At 42.6% G+C, this 18,790-nt stretch overlaps 4 protein-coding genes across 5 annotated transcripts; all 4 read right to left on the bottom strand.

Annotated features, from left to right (window-relative positions):
- Positions 1 to 435: 435 nt before the first annotated feature.
- LOC118291468 (lipocalin-like) lies at positions 436 to 1,934 on the bottom strand. Its single transcript, XM_035619755.2, has 6 exons — positions 1,749 to 1,934; positions 1,481 to 1,620; positions 1,299 to 1,378; positions 1,097 to 1,210; positions 891 to 992; positions 436 to 774 (listed from the first exon to the last, which is right to left on the bottom strand). The coding sequence occupies exons 1-6, from the start codon at positions 1,842 to 1,844 to the stop codon at positions 755 to 757; spliced, it is 552 nt and encodes a 183-aa protein (XP_035475648.1). The 5' UTR covers positions 1,845 to 1,934; the 3' UTR covers positions 436 to 754.
- A 1,035-nt stretch (positions 1,935 to 2,969) lies between these two features.
- Positions 2,970 to 6,636, bottom strand: c8g (complement component 8, gamma polypeptide). The gene is made up of 7 exons (XM_035619753.2): positions 6,273 to 6,636; positions 4,837 to 4,982; positions 4,372 to 4,442; positions 4,189 to 4,296; positions 3,976 to 4,080; positions 3,633 to 3,668; positions 2,970 to 3,178 (listed from the first exon to the last, which is right to left on the bottom strand). The coding sequence occupies exons 1-7, from the start codon at positions 6,453 to 6,455 to the stop codon at positions 3,159 to 3,161; spliced, it is 669 nt and encodes a 222-aa protein (XP_035475646.1). The 5' UTR covers positions 6,456 to 6,636; the 3' UTR covers positions 2,970 to 3,158.
- Positions 6,637 to 6,802: 166 nt separating this feature from the next.
- On the bottom strand, positions 6,803 to 9,511 carry msrb2 (methionine sulfoxide reductase B2). The gene is made up of 5 exons (XM_035619757.2): positions 9,182 to 9,511; positions 8,584 to 8,681; positions 8,193 to 8,269; positions 7,791 to 7,938; positions 6,803 to 7,569 (listed from the first exon to the last, which is right to left on the bottom strand). The coding sequence occupies exons 1-5, from the start codon at positions 9,279 to 9,281 to the stop codon at positions 7,447 to 7,449; spliced, it is 546 nt and encodes a 181-aa protein (XP_035475650.1). The 5' UTR covers positions 9,282 to 9,511; the 3' UTR covers positions 6,803 to 7,446.
- Positions 9,512 to 9,662: 151 nt separating this feature from the next.
- On the bottom strand, positions 9,663 to 17,493 carry armc3 (armadillo repeat containing 3). Of its 2 annotated transcripts, none has more exons than XM_035619747.2 (17): positions 17,286 to 17,493; positions 17,050 to 17,098; positions 16,829 to 16,946; positions 16,380 to 16,505; positions 16,101 to 16,169; positions 15,697 to 15,869; positions 15,347 to 15,541; positions 14,641 to 14,824; positions 14,361 to 14,513; positions 14,166 to 14,274; positions 13,151 to 13,400; positions 12,781 to 12,917; positions 12,276 to 12,444; positions 11,950 to 12,044; positions 10,666 to 10,833; positions 10,296 to 10,458; positions 9,663 to 10,086 (listed from the first exon to the last, which is right to left on the bottom strand). In XM_035619747.2, the coding sequence occupies exons 2-17, from the start codon at positions 17,095 to 17,097 to the stop codon at positions 9,895 to 9,897; spliced, it is 2,349 nt and encodes a 782-aa protein (XP_035475640.1). In that variant the 5' UTR covers position 17,098; positions 17,286 to 17,493; the 3' UTR covers positions 9,663 to 9,894. The 2 variants fall into 2 exon arrangements, with proteins under 2 accessions (XP_035475640.1, XP_035475639.1); XM_035619746.2 differs by having other exon boundaries at positions 15,697 to 15,872; positions 17,286 to 17,492.
- Positions 17,494 to 18,790: the final 1,297 nt, after the last annotated feature.

Raw genomic sequence — 18,790 nt, 5'->3', positions numbered from 1 at the left:
AGGCCAAACTCTGCTGAATTATTTTTATTCCCGGTGAAGACAAAATGTACCCCTCCCCGCAAAGTGATCGATGCTACTTCCCCAATAGACCATATATGGTCGGCCAGTCCAGACCCGTGCCGACTGTAAACCTCTCGCCGACACCTTAAGACACGTGCTGGCCACAGCCACTAGCGCCCATGGGTTTTAGCCTCCTTGCCAGCCCGTTACACATAATTTTTATCACATGCTTTGAGAAAAAATTACAAATTTTTCTGTCTGTGGAGATTCTCCTTCATCCAGGTCACAATTTGGCCTAGAGAGGTATTGAATCAGGAGCAACTTGATGATTCCCCTCAGCACATGAGGGGGTGAACAGAGTTGATCTGACTTTTACAAGTTCACAGATTTGAATTTCTCATGATAAATAAAGATGAACCACTCTGAACTATTGAATATCATTCCATCATCTTTTAATCATCTTTCTTTTCAATGAAACACAAGACACCACAAAATAAATCAGCAGTTACAAAAGACAAGTATGAAATGTTAAACTGACAAATTTCACAGTCATATGTATTCCTTCCCATTGTCTCACTAATCAGCCCTTTGTTGTTAGCATTGGTCTTCGGGGTGCAGCAAGGAATGGAGTGTAATGCTGCAGACGCCCCAGTGAGGAGGGGGGTGGGGAGTAGGGGGTAAGACACTTGAAACACACGATGAAAGCCTGGGACTTGCGAGAGCGAGAGACGGTGGAAGGAGGGAGGCAAGGGACTCAGACCTCGGGACATTCATCTGTAACAACAACAGACATGAGGAGGCCCATGAGGAAAAGTCTGAATCATTTACACCAACAGCCACACTGTATTTACAAATCAACTGCCTATATATTTTTTAGTTCAATGACCTACCATTTTTCGGGAGGATAACAATGTTGTCGGCCTGGATGCCGGTGGCCAGGGAAAACTGTATGAACTTCTGCTGCAGGTTATCACTGGCCTCCTGGGTACGACCTGCAAACACACAATCACTTGCTTTAACCTTCACCGAATCCTGGATTCAACACACAAAGATTCCCCAGAATGCAGCTGGGCTTTGAATAGTGATCCAGACTTACTGTAAAGAGAAATGAGGTCCTGGGACACTCCATCCTTTGTCTTGATGGTGTGGACCAGAGCGAAGTCGTCGTACACGACATCGACAATGCGCATGTCGTTGTCATTGTTCCAAGCTGATTAAAGCAGGAATACAATGAGTCAGGCTGTTGAAAGAATGTGTTAATCTCAGTGTGTGTGCTTGTGTGTGCGCGCTCTGCTCACCCTGGCTATGGAAGGTGAAGCGTCCAGGAGTATCAGTTTTATGAGCAAGGTGAGTCATTCTCCAGCAGGTACCATCAGCACTGAAAGAAAGAGGAGCTTTATTTGTCTGTTTTTCGCAAGAGAATATTTCAGGATATTTTAATTTGTATAAATATCAATTCATAAACATGTTAATCACTTACTTCAGGTTGGCATAAGAGAGATCCAGGTCTCCTCCTTCAGTTGGCACAAATACAGCTGTGCCCACCTTCATCCCTGCCTTGTGGTTCACAAACCACTGAGCGTTGGTAGCAATGCCAGCACTGTACCACTTGCCTGCCATCTAAAAGAAAGAAGGGGAGGAAAAGAAAACAGTCAAAGTACTGAGCTTGAGAGAATCATAATGGACAATACAGACAAATCGCTGTGGTGTTTGCTAATTAAATCCATCTCTCTCTCTCTATCACTTACCTTCTCCAGGCTGAAGTCTTTGATGGGCATGGCATTGGTGCAGGCGGCCAGGACACACATCAAGGTGGCCAGCATCCTCAGCAGTGAGTTCATCATGCTTCTTCCTCTGTGTTAGAAGGCTTTCTCCAGCAGTGGGTGAAGTATCAGTGGAGTGTGCAAGGTGAGGGTGAGTGGAGGCTCCTTATATCAGATAGAGTACAGAGTCCTGCAACCCCCCAACACCTCCTCCCACCTTTTGACCCCACCCCCTCCTTCCCCCCCTTACTGCAAGCTTTTGCATTATGGAAACTCTCTGGCCCTCGTCTACTGACTTGCAAAACACAGCAGTTACACAACTGGTTGGAAACGGGTGGGGGGTGGGGAGGGAAGAAAGTGGGAAGGAGTAGAAGAAAAGGGAGAGCCCCCCCCCCCCCCACACACACACACTGTCTCCCTCCTACCTTCACAAATGGCCAGACACAACTATCAAAGAAACCATTTGTTAAAAGAGCTATTTTTTCACCTTTTGAGCAAGAAACAAGAAATCAAATTCACTTCTCCTAAAAGTGTATGATTTTTATCCATATTTGAATTTGCCGCATATAATAAACCAAATGAATATTGAAGATTTATTGCATATATCTACCAGCTCTGTGGCAGTGGTTTTTAAGGACTTTACACTGAAAAATGTGAAAATGCATTCACCATTTCTCACCAAAAAAGCCCTGAAAGTTTTGCAGAGACTGGTCCAGGTCATCCTGAGGTCATCCTGGACCAGTGTGTTAGAAAGAAAAAGAAGTTTGAAACAAATATCTTTCCACTGTTTTATGTTTTACCAAAGCAACAAAAAAGTTGCATTTACTTGTTTGACATTCCATGGTGCATAATGTCTGCGAATGCAGCATCTTCTTGATTGTATTTGTTTTCTCTGTATTGTCTTTGTTTGGAGGCAAGACAGGCATTGACTTGCAATCAGCTGGTTATGTAACAATCGCGAACACACACACACACACACACACACAAAGAGGTGCTGCTGGGTGGAGCAAAGGGGGTAACAAAGAGGAAAATGTTTGGTAAGATAGTTTTGTAACCAACCGCCCTTTCAGACTCACATCTGGACTTCGTTAGTTGATCCCCCCCTCCTTTCGTGTCCCCACACAGACCCACTATCTGTTACATCTCAGAACAAGACAATGAGATGGCTTTAGCATGACAATGGCAGATGCATGATAATGTCAATTGTTATTTTAAACATTTTGTTTTATTCATTTGCACATGGTAACATTTAAAGTGGACCATTAAACCATTCGAGGACCCCGTATGCAAACTTTCTCGCTCGTATCCGCTGTTCTTTATTATTTTCAAAGGATATACAGTGGTCAGTTATACATATGTAACACTGCCGAACACTGCAAGGCTGGATCTGACTCTTCAACATGTGGGGACACAGTCTGTGATTTTAGAGAAGAAAAGAAGAAGAAGAAGAGTGACAGTTTTAAAACGTACATAAAAGCTTTGCTGATGTTTTTCATCAGTCCGTGGAGATTGAATAACATGTTGTTGACAAAGGTTTGAATAAATGAATGTTACACAAGCTGAGGCCGGCACGTGCACAATCTGCAGGAGAAAACGTGAAAAGTATTTGGGGAGGTCATGGCAGCAGGTCCTCGGTTTCCTTGGAGAGCTGCTCCAACCCCCCCCCCCCCCCACCCCGCCCCCGCCCTTCGTGACATAAGAGCCTATTGAAAATAATTGTGCTGAAATCAGCCTTTTCTTTGTCAGTCATTTTCATAACATTACCAATATCCAAGGCCTAAAACCTTGTAAATAGCCTTTTACAGCACCGTGTGCTTGATATTTGAATTTTTTTTCTTTTGTATTTTATTAGAATCACGTTTGACTTACTGATGACATGATCCTGGTCCACGTCGCCACAGTGACCTGGAAAAGGACAAAGGAAAAGATTGACACACTGTTACTGAGAGGAAGCTGAGGAGGCAAGTGCATTAATATGTGACTACATTTCAATCCTTTATATTAGTGATATTAATGCCTGTGATAACCTGCCTTGAACTGATGTAACGTTTGAGAAACAGGACAGTGAGCACAGTAATACACGCTGTGGCGTTGTATTACATTGCTATGCAATACTTTTATCTTACTTTAATATACTTTACTTCAATACTTTAATACTTTTATTATAATTATTAAAATATATATATTTTTTTCCAGGTGGACATGGACGTACTGTAGGTGGGGAAAGGGAAGAGGTATGCAAGTCCCATATCCTGTTTTGTAGCAAGCTGCTCAAACTTGGTCAACACTGGCTCTGAGAGATTGTCTACAGACCTGCCTGCATACAAAACACAAAAGGAAACGTTATGACATAACTTTATTTTTTACAATTTTTTGCAATTTCAACATACATTTAAAACACAGATCACATGGATGAGGAGCACACCATAGAGCTTCACGGTTGTCTTGCCCTGTTTGTGGTAGTACATGACCGCGTATGAGCTGTAGTCCGTCTCCCCGATCACTATCTCTGTGTTCAGCTCCGCGCGAGCTCCTGGTGGAAAGGACAGCGTGGTCAGACTGGTTCACTATCATGCTTTTGACGAGGTGATAAATCACACGGACTGACCTTTAAGTGTCAGTCGTCCTGGGGCTGGGGTCAGATGGTAGACCTGCAATATCTCCCAACACTGGTGATTACTGAGAAGAGAAGAGATGAGAAGTTTACAATTTAAGTTTGTCTCTGACAGTTTTGTATTTTCGAGTAGAACTGTGTTACGTTGTCATGTTGCCAACAGTTTTCTGTAATCTAACATCCTGTTTCTGTTTAAGGCATCTGACTGAACTATAGCTTAAAACAGAAAACTCAGCTTGAACCCCCCAAAAATAAATGCCAGGTCAAGCTGACTTCAGTTTTGTTTTTTTTAGTTTGTCTTTTTAATAATGAGTTATAACTGTTAACATGAGCTCATCTTGAAGTGAGTGATTGGAGATATTTGTTGCCTGTTTGCCCCCTCTGCTGATGAATCGAGGTACTGCCTTTTCTCACAGTCTACGCTTAAACATGCGGTTAGTCCATGGTTGTAGTACTTACTGTCGGGTTTTAGTGCTCACCGACAGAGTTTGGTCAGAGTCAGAGGAACGAGAGAGGCTCATGACGGTAGGCTCCACTTTGGTTCCGTGATTGATCAGGTACGAGCATTTGGAGGCCGTGTTCAGCAGGTACCACGTGCCGGTCATCTGCAGCACATACAGGGACAAAAGAAACATTTCAGTGTGCAGGCATCTAGTAATGAAGTTGCAACCTACTGAACACCCTTAGCCTCACCTTCCCCTTCCAGGCGGGTTGGAGAATCTACGGAGGCCTTCAGGTAACATAAAATTTAAAAAAAGAAGAAGCAAAAGTTTCTGGAGTAGTAGTAGAGTATGTAGTTTTGTCCATTCTAAGCTATTGCAGAAACATGGTAGTGCAACATGGTTACCTTTGTAGATACAAAGGTTGCCATTGAGGATACAAAGGGCTCATACGAAGTTAACGAAAACACAACGATTCTTAGTTCCAGGTGATTATTTATACACCTATTTATGAATATTAGATTCGTTTTCGGACAATAGTTCCTCCCTCAATCCTCCACCCTGCAACTTTTAGCCCCATACATATTTGCAAGAAGAAAATAATCTTGGAAAACATGTTGCTTCCTCTCTTACTCCTACTGGAGGATGCTTTTGACTTGAGATATTAATATCATTTCACCATGTAAAATCTTAAGAACGATCTTTTGCTTAAACCCTTCCATTGTACATGGGGAACATTTTGGGTAATATTTTTGAAGCTTTCTCTGCTTCATTTATGAAAGGAGAGTTGTTTCAAATGACCTGCTTCATTATCTCTCATTCTGTTTGGTTTCTCTGATAATTCCCCTTATTGCCCAAAACAACATATTGACACAATTACACAAGCGTGTCCACACTGCCTCCCCCACACTAATCCATGTCAAAGCAGACTCATAGGTTTGTATGTTTGGGAACAATTTATGATAACATTTTTAGCAGGAGAACTTTGATAGAAGTTTGCAAGTGCTCAACCTCCTGTAGCATCATTTAAATTAAGTGTTTCAGTTTCTTTTCACATTTAATATCAATGAGACCTGCTGGAGTGTGTGGGCAAAGTTTTACAAAATATCCAGATTTCATCTTTTTTGCTGGCCTGTTTTTATAATATGCCACGGTTTGCACAGATCTTTTTTTTTGTAGTTCTATTTGTGTTATTTCGTTATCTTGGTACAAAAAAGCAAGAACCACAATGTAACCGTCAGTGTGCAAAGGCCAGGTAACGGCAAAGTGAACTATTTACTACCGTGGTGCTCTCAGCCTGTAGCTGCAATCCACTACCTGGAAACAGCTTTTTCAGAAATATTTCCCAAGCCGCGTCACGAGACATGGAAGATACACGAACATGGAAAATGATGAAGTGATGATACACAGTCAAACACTCACACACACAGTCGTGTGTTCTGTCCAGTTTCTCACCCGCTGTATGTTTATGTTCTCTGCTGGTGGGATCAAGTCAATGGGGTCGACCTTTGGCTTCTTGCGAGGTCGTCTCTGGGGTCGCGGTCGACTCCTAGCCCCCCCTACAGCCTCACTGCATCCCCACAGGCACACACACATCAACACCATCGTTGCCAGCATGCATCGCCACACGCCGGTCATCCTCGCACTGAGAATGATGCAGTCAAGAATCAGGTTCGTGGTCCTAAAAGATTAGACCTCCAATTTTTTTTTTCTTCAGGGTTTTCTGTGCCCTCTGTCTCTGTCCGCCCTGTACTCTATAGCTGCTTCACTCAACCTCAGAAACAGACAAAGAAAAACAGATAGATAGCAGGAGACAAACAATGTGAGGCGAGGGACGTTCTGTCATGTTAAATATTAACTTGGTTTACTGGCAGAGATTAGGTCATACTGCAATGTTGAGGTTTGTGCATGTGGACAAAAGAGGGCAGCATCCGATTATCATTTAATATTGAGTTAAGTTCCTAACAAACTGTACAGAACATAGATTCAGAGAACAAAATATGCATTTATTAGCAAAAGATCTGTCAGGTCTGAATAATTACTAAAGAAAGAGAAAACTTTTCGATTTGTACATGTGGCTCCAAACTGAAAAATGCAAAGAAGCAGCAATACCGTAATGTTTATTATATCCCATGTTTTGCAATCCCTTCAGAAAAAGAAGACTTTTTAAGTCAGTGTATTAAGTCTAACCATTTTCAGACATTAAGTCAAATAAGACAATACATTTTTGACAACACAAATATGTCCAGTTGATCATTTGCACACAAATTACAAAACAATAAAAAAAATAAACACAATAGGTGGCAAGTATGTTTTTCATTATCGATTGACGTGACTGTTTCACTTTATATGTGAATCATGTAATCAAATATATGATTGGCACATTTGTAGTCTTCTCTCTAGTGCAAGAGTTCCTTTCAGCTCAAAAAAAAAACCTAGGAAGTTAATTTACACCAAAGGCTAAGCTTTGAACTTTCACCTCCTAGCCTGTGTTGGTCAGGAGGTGAAATGATTTCTCGGTGTCTGGACCTTGATCTTGCCTCCTTAACACGACTTACCCTACCGCACAAGGAAAAATATACAGTAAGTGTGTTTTCAGCGGTTTAGGCCATGTTGTCCGTGCAGCTCATCAGTTTCCCTCAGATGTGTTTTTAACTCTGGGTTGAAACGCGAGGGCCACGCTGTTGATGCAGAACCGCTGACCTGTCGGGTCTGGTCCATCATCAAACACATGTCCCAGGTGGGCATCACACTGCACAACACACACACACACAAATGTCACAAGTCAACCAAAAGTATTAAATGATGGTTGTATTTTAAGAATATCCTGAATCAAATCAAAACTGATGTAAAATATGGATGAGATGCACATTCTATATTCTAACCTGTACTGCTTTACAATAAACTGCACAGAAAACTATAGAGCAACCATACAAAGGAAACTTTGGTTTCATAGCTCAGAACACAACTTACATTTTTACAAAGGACTTCTGTTCCCGCACTGCCCAGGCTGTTGTCAGGGCGACGTAAGATGGAGGCATGGCTTTCATCCCGCTCCCATGTGCCATGAGCCTCTTTGAATGCCGGCCAGCCTGTCCCAGAGTCATACTTTGCCTCTGAACTATCGAGAGGGGAAGCAACATATAATTATTTTTTTTCAACATTAGAGGCATTGAAAATTTTAAATGAACCACTAACACACAAGAGGATGGAAGGAATCTCCCTTTAAGATGATCCTGACAGTATTTCCTCTAAAAAAATTATCTTTGCTTTCTTAGCAAATATTCTATGCAGGAATTACCACTGTTACAGACAATCAGTTTGATGATGTGTGTGTGTGAAATGTCACTTTAATTGTTAAGCACAAACTGTTACCTGAAGAGCGGAGAGTCACAGCAGACACAGTGGTACATCCCCACTTCATAATGGTTAAGGTAGATCCCACTAAAGGGCTGAGAGAAGCCACCGATACACAAGCACATAGGCCAAAACACAGTGTTAGGGGCAGACACAGGACTAACAGGTTAAATACATTTCATCACATTAGGTTTGTATTCTTTTACGCTCATTGTTTTGTGAGTATAACATGGTCTGTAGCTGGGCTCATCAAACCTTTCCCATGGTCAGTTTTACAGTGATGGTCAAAGTCCAGTGCAGTTGCACGGCAGACCGAGATAGTGTTGGTTTGGCACCAGTTCCTGTGCTTATGTGCATCTTTGCATTGCCCCCTATTAATTCAGGGTGATCCGTACAAAATGAAACTCACCACCTCGGTCCCCTTCTCTCTGGTGACTACAAACTGTTCCGGCGTGAGTTTCTTTTGCCAGTCTGTGGTCTCGTCGTAACGGGTGAGGGAGCGCAGACCTGCAGAGAGGAGAAGTGACAGTGGATGGGGTCACATAAGGGGGTTTGCATGTGCATTTGAGGCCACATGCAGGAGGCGAGTGCATCCATTGGTTCATTAAAACAACCACAGGACATGCAAAGCAAAAAGTAGATTCTCCATCCATGAACATTAGTCCCTGAAAACTTTGGAGCCAAACTCAGAAAATGTATCCTATATAATTTGAAATACAATTAACTGTAGGCTACTGCCTGATGTAAAAAGACGACAGAAAACAAAAGTCCAAAAAAAAAGATCTTACCCTCAACTTCTAATTACACTTCTAACCGACCTTGTCTTGTTTAAGGACATCATTGCACAAGCAAGAACCTGCCCCCCCCCCATCATAGCCAAACGGCTCCTTCCATCAGTTTGAAATGTCCCAATGTCCAACATGCGTGAGAAAGGGACAGAATGGTGCACCTGCAGCCACAAAAAAAAGAAAAAACATCGAGTGCCAAATAAGGAAAGCAAACCTTACCTGGGCGCGTGGATACAGGACGGATGGACAGCGGGATCCTGCTCGGCAGCGCCGAGGATCTGGCCGCAGCGACGAAGAGGCGAGCGACGGATCGGGACATGTTACTTGGCCGCCGTGTCGGGTCTGTGTGGAGGCAGGAGCAGGCGCTCGCCGCGCCGGGACTGTTTACGCACCGGTCCCCCCTCGGCTGATACGGGGCTGTCGGGTGACCCGGTCAAAGAACCACACTCGCAGCTATGTAGGTCAGAGGGAACTGGGTGCGTCCACTGTTTAGTGATTGTCAACGTGAGGGGAAAACATCATAAGGTTCAAGTGCTGCTGCTTTAAAAGCAACCACCCACCCCCACCCCCCAAACTGATAAAACAGTCCTTATCATGACCATATTTAAACATTTTCAAAAAAACAATGAAGCAAATCCACTGCACAGTGTAGATATTAAAAAACACAAAATGACAAATCAAAAAACCCAGACACGTTTGCTATTTTAAAAAAAATGTATTTGGGCACACACACACACACACACACACACACCTCTGCAAATCCTCAGTGGAAAAAGTTGAGGTCAGTGCGGATTAGACGCCTCATTCATTGACAGACAGCATTTTTTTATTCTTTGGCATTGTGCATGCAGCAAAATAATGATAGTCTGATAGTCGGTTGTATGGTATGAATTGCAACATACAACACAAATGAAACGTGGAGTATTTCTGGCCTATATAGTCTGGTACTGCACAGCAGCAGGGGTACTAGGAGCCAGCAGCCTTCCAGGCTGGTGCATTAGGTCTACCATGTAGCGGCCACTGCTGGAGGAGGGATTCCCACTGAGGAGGAGAACCTCGTTCCAAGCCCGGTTGTACTCGCCCCGAACGAGTGTGCTGCTCATTCCGATGCAATCAGCCAGACACTGGGGGAGGAAAAGAAGTTGAAAAGGAGACAGGTTGTGATTATAAGGAAACAAGGGGAAAACTGGAGCAGAAAAGGAAAGGTAACACTTCATATGTAGAATGGGGGAGAACTTGAATTACAATAGATGCCAAAAGATGCTGGTGAATGGTAAGGCCTGTAAAAATAAAAGCTGATGATTCTGTGGTACAGCAACCAAGTGAGTCGTACCTTGAAGAGAAGTGCCCTGTGGCAGTAGATTCCTCTGGTGATCATGCCGATGGGAATGACGTTGGACTGAAGTTGAAACTTGAGCTCGCTGAGGTGCAATACCCATGGGAATTCGTGCAACTTCTCCATCTCCACTGCTCCTCCCATGGCTTCACTCACCATCCTGACACACAAACCCATGATCATTAAAAACGCAGAAACTCTCACCAATGGTAAGTTATCTACTGTGTATTCATCTATACTACATTTTTTTTAAATTCTCATCAAGTCGTTAATTAACAATGATTACCAATAATTTAATATATGGTTTTCTATTTCTATAGTAACGTCTCTGCATGTTGGCGATATGCTAACTGCATTAATCCATCACCTGGCCAAGGCAGTGCACTGCTCTCGTTCGTCATCCAGCGGGAGGATGGATTCTTTGGTTTCTTTAACTAGAACCTGCAATGAGACGTCGTCCATCATCTTCCATGGTTCCTCCGTAGGAGACCCAGGCTGGCTCTCGTCTTTCTGTCCGTCATCTTCTGTCTTCTCCCTGTACAGAGACAGAAAAAAAAATTAAAGGTGAGTCAGTGTCTTAAAAAGTTTGTGCGTTGTCTGTGTGGATTTGAATGCGCTTGTATATTTCTACAAGGAAACATAACTGCCCAGCAAAATTACACTTCTGGTTCAACTTACAGTCTAACAAATACGATCTGACATTAAGCATTGTCCTCTGCTTTCGACCTAAGGTTCTTGGACAAACGGGAGCAAAAGCTGAACCTCCCTGGTCAAAAGTTATACGAGGCATTATATGTTGGTTCAGGAGATAGAAGAAGAAAATTAACTTAAATGTAGAATTTTTTTTGCATTAATTAGAAAAGACCCTGTTTAAGAATGCCTGGGGTGTCATGGTGGATGTGGGGTACCCTAAGGGGGCACTCCTCTCTATGGCAGGGTTAATTCATCAACATGCTGAGGGCATTAGTATATGTAAACATGTACAGCCTTTAATAAATATTGTGTGTGTGTGTGTGTTACAATCAACACGGATGGGCATGATGTAAAAGCATCTTCATGGGTGTGCATGCATGTGCACGTTTGTGCTTGTACGTTCAGAAGTCCGATCCCCTAGAAACAAAGGCTCTTTTACGCTGCCTTGTGTTGCCATCTTAAAAAAAAAAAAAGGGTGATCATTTACCCTGGGAGGCCGCACTATTGGGGTACGAAGAAGGCAACAGGGGAGAGTGGAAAAAAGAGAAGAGAGGGGAAGGAAAGTGGAGCACTGGATTGGCGCAGACAAGGGGAGGGTGAACCGACAGCCTCAATGAATTGTATCACCAAAGTAAATGGTGTGGCTGGTAGTGCAGGAACGTCATGGTCCACGACTCTTTGTGTTGTCGCTCTGATTAATTTCCTGCTCTACATTTTGTGTAAGGGGTTTGGTTCTTTGCAGTAGTTTGGCATTTGCTATATATATTTTCTAAATTCCAATTTTTTTTGTCCAAATGTCACAGGTTGAGCTGGAATGTGACGTATAGAATCATTTAAAAATTTAAATTAGGTTTCTTGTGAATGCAAACCCCAAGAATTGTGTAGAAAGCCATGGTAACATATTCTATGTATGTATTATGTTTTTTTTATCTGCCAAAACTTATGGAAGGGCTCATACTCTGTTGTTGTGTTGATAACAATAATGGGCCGCTGCTGATTGACTGGCTTCTTAGACAGTTCCTCTAAACTCAGAACCCTCTGTCCTGCACGAGCCTGAAAGAGACACAGAGAGAAAGACATTGTATCATTTGCAATACTGTATGTAGCCTTTTATGCTACCCAGCTAAAAGCTCAAATTCAATCTGTTATGTTGAATAAAGAGGCTGGAACTAATTATGGTTCATTTAAAATTCCAAAATAACACGTTGAACGAGTTTATTTCAATTTAATCTACATTCCTTGCAGTGACTTGTGTAGGCACGTAAACTGCAATGGTGCACGCACCTGCCCGGCGTCGTAGAAGCCATCACTAACTATGTCAGTGAAGGCTAAATGACCTGTCAAGCTGTATTTAACAGACAAGTTGGAGTTGAGCAGGCTGATCATGGCCAACTCGCTGAAACTGCTCCTGCGATTCGCCGACTGGTTGATTTCCCGAAGCAGTTCGAGGGCTCTGAGACACACATAAACACAAGCACATACAGATATTTGATGATGAATGAGAAATAAACATGTAAGCAAACAGGAATACATATGAAGACAAGGACCCTTACTTTCATATGTACACACACATATTATCATTATTATTATTATTACTACTACTGCCTTTTACTGCCATCTATTGGCCATTCAAGAGATTACTCCTAGTCTGCTCCAACCCCCTACATTTCTGCTGCATTGCTGAACCGTGGTACACAATTACGCTCAACATATGCACCTCCAGCTCTACATTTAATGACTCATTTGTCAAACCTGCATGTAATTATTATCAGTCAGTTCTGTGTCTTACCCAAATTTGCACATCTCCACAGCAGCGGGCTCATCGCTGGCACAGACATTAACTGCCAAGCATGCATTCTGCAACACCTCATTGTGATAGGATCGCAGCAAATTGACAAGTGGTTGAAGGCCCCCAGCACTCTGTAGCTGCGTGGGGCAGGGGGGAGAATATTCTGGGATTCAGTCAAATATCATAAACTACTGTTTAAAATGAAAATTTTTAGTTTTTATAGATTTTTGTTATGGGTTGGATATATAAAAAGAGTATTACTAAAATAACTTGTATTTTCTTTATGCCCTTAAATATCTCCATTTCATGATATTTTTGTCATTGTTGAGAGCTAGGCAGCTTTTGGAGCAGTAATTATAAACACACCAACCTCTGCCCTAGCTTCCGTGTCACAGGCTAGCACTGCCAGACACAGTGTGGCGTTGACCAAGACCTGTGTATCTGTGGACTTCATGGGCTCCACCAGAGCCTGCATGACTCCATGTGCCAAGATGCTGCAGCGAATGACTTCTTGTCCCGCCATGTTGCAGAGCGCGGCAGCAGCATTGGCTACCGACCTAGCGCAGCTTCCTTGCAGCTGCTGGACAAGGATCTCGTGGCCTCCTGCCTCGTACAGCGCCCTGCAAGACATACCGTAGAAATACACGGTATCTTACTGCAAGCCCCCAGAGCTGACAAATGCAATCTCTCACATTCATGTGTGCATACGACATGGGATTTTTGTGTGTAATACATTAGAGTAATGAATAGCATATGCGAGAAAGTGAGGAGTTACAATAGCGAGGAACTGCTGCATGGGAGTTAGAGGTAACTGGTAGAGTGCCGAGACAGTATTATTGAAATGTGGAGTAAGACAGTGAGACGTGATGGGAGCTGAGAGGATTTGTCTGGAGGATAAAAATGTGGAAGAGTAGAGAATGGGGAGAGAGAGAACCATGGGGAGACAAATGAAGCATTAAATCATTTGTGAGATAGTGGAGAGGAAGGCATACTGCTCATCTTTAAAGTTACTACCTTCTTCTATATGCCTTTTCATTTATAAATTACACACTTATCACTGACTGTTTTACACATTCGGCAATAAGCTATATTGTTACTACAGCTTCACCAATTAAGTTATTCATTTTCTGGTCCTTTTTTGAATTACCCATTAAATGGGGATGACAATTTCATTATCTAATAAGACCAGAAGTTTTCTCTGTAATAATGTGAGGTCTCGATCTCACTACGTAAGTGCCTTGAGATACTGTATGTCGTGATTTGGCGCTATACAAATAAAATTGGATTGAAATTGAATTGAAGACATATCAGACCTATTCCAAGAGTCACAAAAAAGGATAATGTTGTGTATATAAATGCACATGGGTTGTGATCATGTGACTCACATTGCACTGGTGTCGTTGCTATGTGTGAGGATAGCGAGGGCCTGGGTTGCTGCCTCTCTCAGCTTCAAACACTCAGTACACAACCCATCCACCAATGCAGGGATACCACCTGAAACACAGATTAATCAAACTCATTAATATTTCATCGCGGTCAGCATGTTGATGATATGGTGGTTATGTGCATGTCCAACCTACCCAGTTCTTGGAAGCGGCCTTTACTGTCCAGGTGGAGGCTCATGGCAGCCACAGCCTGACAGGTGGACATTTTCACGCCATTGTCCTCCACGGACAGATATTCCACCAGAACCTTCTCCACATGCTGCTCATGGAGCAGTTTGCGATTTTCAGCTATACACACAGACGACACAGACCAATGTACATGCAACATAAAAAAAGAAAACATGCAGCTACAGGTAGTGTTTGTAAAGCCAAAAAGAAATTTATTATCTCTCCCGGCTCCTCTCTCCTGGCTTACGGCTCTGAGCAACCCTGGTGATGCATTTAACAACGTTGGACTGGATTTCAGGCAAGTTGGGTGTGAGAAAAAAATCCATCAGCCGGGTCAGGCCTCCGCTCTCGTGGATCTGCTGTACACTCTCACTGTCACTCAAATAGTTTGCCAATGCATCTAAGGCCTCAGCGTGAAGGTCACTAACGGCCTGTAAGATATTAAAAAAAACACAGAGATGGAAAAGGTATCAGGAGTTTAGCGCTAGTGCTATTTCAAAAGGGAAATATATTCAGCAAACTGTGCAAATATGAAATACATACACAGGCAAGACAAGGAAAAGTACAGTAGCTTCATTTAGCACATTTAAAAAACTGAGGCAATTCAAAGTTCTTTACATCGGAAACAAGCAATGCAATGGCAGCCAGGATAAAATCAATCAGGGCGGAATAAAATTTGATTAAAAAAATTCAGTGCAATGAAATAAGATAGAGATTGACAAAAATAATAGTTGGCAAGGAATACTTTTATAGTGCAGTAATAAGCTTTAAGCTGCCCTCCATTATGTTCTCATTTATATTAACACTAAGGGGCAGGATGAAGACATACGTGTTCCCACATAAGCATGTGTTCTGCCTCTCTCACACACACACACACACACACACACACACACACTCACACACACACACACACACACACACACACACAAACATACACAGACCCACAGACCTACCGTGTTATTAAGGATATCCATGAGCTTCTCAAATCCCTGCTCTTCCCTGAAGGTGTTGCGTGTCTCTCTATCAGTGGTGACATTCTGTAGTGTCTCTAACGCCAAATGCTGAATGACAGGAAAGTCCGACTTCAGCAGCTCCAGAAGTGGAGGGATCCCACCAAACTCGTGTACCACCACACGACACTGGTAGTCCTTCACACATTACAAACAGTACAACAGAAAATAAAAAGAGGAGGACAAGAGTTTATACCTATTTGAAATTCAGCAATTCCAAGAATGTATCTTACAAAATATATATTTTACAATTTAAAAGGAGCCCTATAACAACCTCCTCTACACTGGGTTACCTGAACTAGGTTCAAGATGATCTCTAGCGAGTTCTTCTGAACATCTGGGTCTGGGCTGGACAGAAGCTGAATTAGAGGAGGCAAGCCATTGCTGTCAAAGATCTGGACCTTGGACACAAAATCCAGTGACAGAGAGGCCAGGCACAGCGTGGCAAACTCATGGACAACTATATCTTCTTAAAATGGAAAAGAAAAGAGAAAATATGGAAAATCAGCCTCATGCAGGACTTATGACGAAGAAATATACATACGTAAGTAGGCATGTGCTGTGTAATTATTGCACTTAACAAATATGTTTAGTGTGCCTGAGAAAAAAGATATTCTATTTGCTTTGTATTGTTGTTGCTCATAATCAGAGAGTATCTCATTTGGAGGCTATTTCTGTTACGATCAGAACGACTCACCTTCAAGTGATAGTTTGTCTATGATTGATGGAATGACATGGATTCTTTCCAAAGCACTCTTTACATCTCCTGTCAATGAAAACAGGAGACACAGGGAATCACTCTTGGTTAGAGTTAGTCACTCAGTCTGTTAAGCCAACAAATCATTCGACAGAGTCAGCTGCCTGACACGGAGACAGATGATCGGGAAATTGTAATGTTCATCAGCCAGTAGTTACATAAGCCATCAAATCCCTCAGTGGGCGAGTCTGCGCTGATGACGTGTGTTGTCTGACGCACCGTTGATGGCCATGATGCCCAGGGCCATGAAGGCGTTGCGTCTGACCAGCTTGTTGCTGTGAGTGATGAGCTGACAGAGAGGCTCCAACGCCCCGAGTCCCAGCAAAGTAATTTTGTTCTCATCTCCTAGCAACAGGGGGAGACAGTTAACAGGGAAACTCAGCATGGTGACAGACACAAGCCGCTGTGTGGAATTACTATATTATTAGCGGATATGTGTGCAGGCTATACAATAATATAGCAGAAGTGGGACCCAAAGCTAGAATTGGACGGTATAACAACATGGCAATACGCATTATTAAAAGAGCTTTTTGATTTAGAAGAACAGGTTGATCGTTTTAAACATGTCTGCTACTCTTGGCAAATGTGTACAAATGGCTTTCTGCTTGTGTAGTGAAAAGATTGCACAGGGTTGTGGAGGGGGGGGGGGGGGGGGGGTTGAGTCATACCTTTCTCTGCAAATGTATGGATTGCTTCAGAGGCTTTAATGAGGATATCCTCCTCTGGTGAGCTCAGCAGCAGCACGACTGTTGCTGGGGTTTTGCCCTCAACAGGTACAACCTCAAACTGTGAGTGTGAAGAGAGAGAGAGAGAGAGAGAGAGAGAGAGAGAGATGTAAGTGCGATATAATCCTCAAGAAGAAAGGTATTTCATCACACTGACATCTCACCGTCTCCTTGCACGGAGTTTCGCTCGGCTTCTTCCCTTTCTTTGCCATTCTGTGGTCGTTAGAGAGAAACAGAATGATTTTTTTTTTAAAGACGTGTATTAAAGTGCAGTCATGGATACAGCTAGTTGTAGCGAGGCTTCAGCTTGGCTTTGCCAGGTAACCGTGTTCACAAATATGACGCTTACGATACAAACAATATCTCAATATCGACAACAATATAATTTACTAAGACTTACATTTTTTTTCCTACACTAATGGAAAAGCTGGAGATTTATTTTTGGCATGCCAGCCCGACCGAGGCCTGTACCACGAAGCAGGGTTTTGCGGTTATCGAGGTAACTTCAGGTTTCCCTCTGTTGTGTTTCCCCCTTACGAAGGTTTACTTCCTACCGGTGCAAAATCACCATGGTAACGTGAGCCGAACGGCGCTGCGGAGCAAGTGAAGTTCGATCAAAGACATTCACCGGTCCAACTACTGACCAGTCAGATCACCGGAAAACCAGAGTCATCATTATAATCTACAGGTGACGTGACAAATGATAAGGCGCGTGGACATAATCATTTTAAGAGTGAAGGAACTACTCGTCCCATAAACCATTGCGAATGCTTTCCGATGACTTCGAACCAATCAGAGAGGACGATGTTACACGTTGGGATTGTGGGTAGTGTAGTACTTCTCTATGATATCGTGAATAAAACTTGTTTTTCTTTAAATAATTAAATAATTAAAAATTTAAAAAAAAATTAAAAATACTGATTCAGAATATGACTTGGGATTCTCTCTTCTGTGGGCTGTTGAGCTCTTACTGTTCCAGACAGTCCATGTGTCCACTCTGGTTTTAAATTGGTTTATAATAGACAAAGCGAGAGTTTATTACACTTACTAAATACATAGATTCATTAATATTAGAGCTTACTTTGATTTAGAATTAGAATCCCTCACAGTGTTCCGTCACTGCAGCTCGGAAACATCACGAGGAGACTGTGACGATAAATAATAATAAAAACCTAATGCTATCTCTTTATTAGAACAATTATCCACACACTTATCAATATTTCTCATGATCACGATTGAACAGTTCAGTGTGATTGATGACATCACACATTGACTTCTCTCATCTGCTTCAGCAGCAGAAATATCCCCGTGCTTATATTTTTTAGCCTGACTTTAAATGAAAAATATTTTGAGTAGTTCTTTGAATGAACGACAGGAAACCCCAGGTTTGCCTGAGACAGTTGATATCCAGCTTCGTAGTAGGCTACAGGTTATCCTCGATGGTCAATGTTTTGTAGGTTAAGTCGAGCCAGATAACGAACACATATTTTGAACTGGCTTACAACAATGTTTATTCAAGGATCACATGCACACCAAAGTGAAAAATTTGACTCTGGACAATTTGAAGGACGGGTGTTTGTCGACGGATGGGGATCTGGCCTGTGTAGGTCAGTAGAGTAACATTGATGCAAATGCTGTGCTGTGAAGAGTGAGTCATAAAACAAATGAGCTATGTACAGCATCAGCACACTGAGGCCTCCCTCGTGTTCGCAGAGGGGCACTGACACAGCGATGTGCCTGCAGAAACAGCACAGTATGCCAGAAAGACCTCAATGTCCTCTAAAGACATTACCTCTGGTGGCAGTGTATAGGCCGGCTGAAGTGAGCTTCTGATTAAATGTCAGCTAAAGCAATACACATTATTGTGTGGGGGAAGGGGGGAGGGGGTGGGTGGATGGGTTGATG

The sequence above is a fragment of the Scophthalmus maximus genome, chromosome 21, assembly GCF_022379125.1.
Source record: "Scophthalmus maximus strain ysfricsl-2021 chromosome 21, ASM2237912v1, whole genome shotgun sequence".
Lineage (NCBI taxonomy): Eukaryota > Metazoa > Chordata > Actinopteri > Pleuronectiformes > Scophthalmidae > Scophthalmus > Scophthalmus maximus.
The sequence above is the reverse complement of the archived record's forward strand: the minus strand, read 5'-3'. Positions and strand labels throughout refer to the sequence as shown.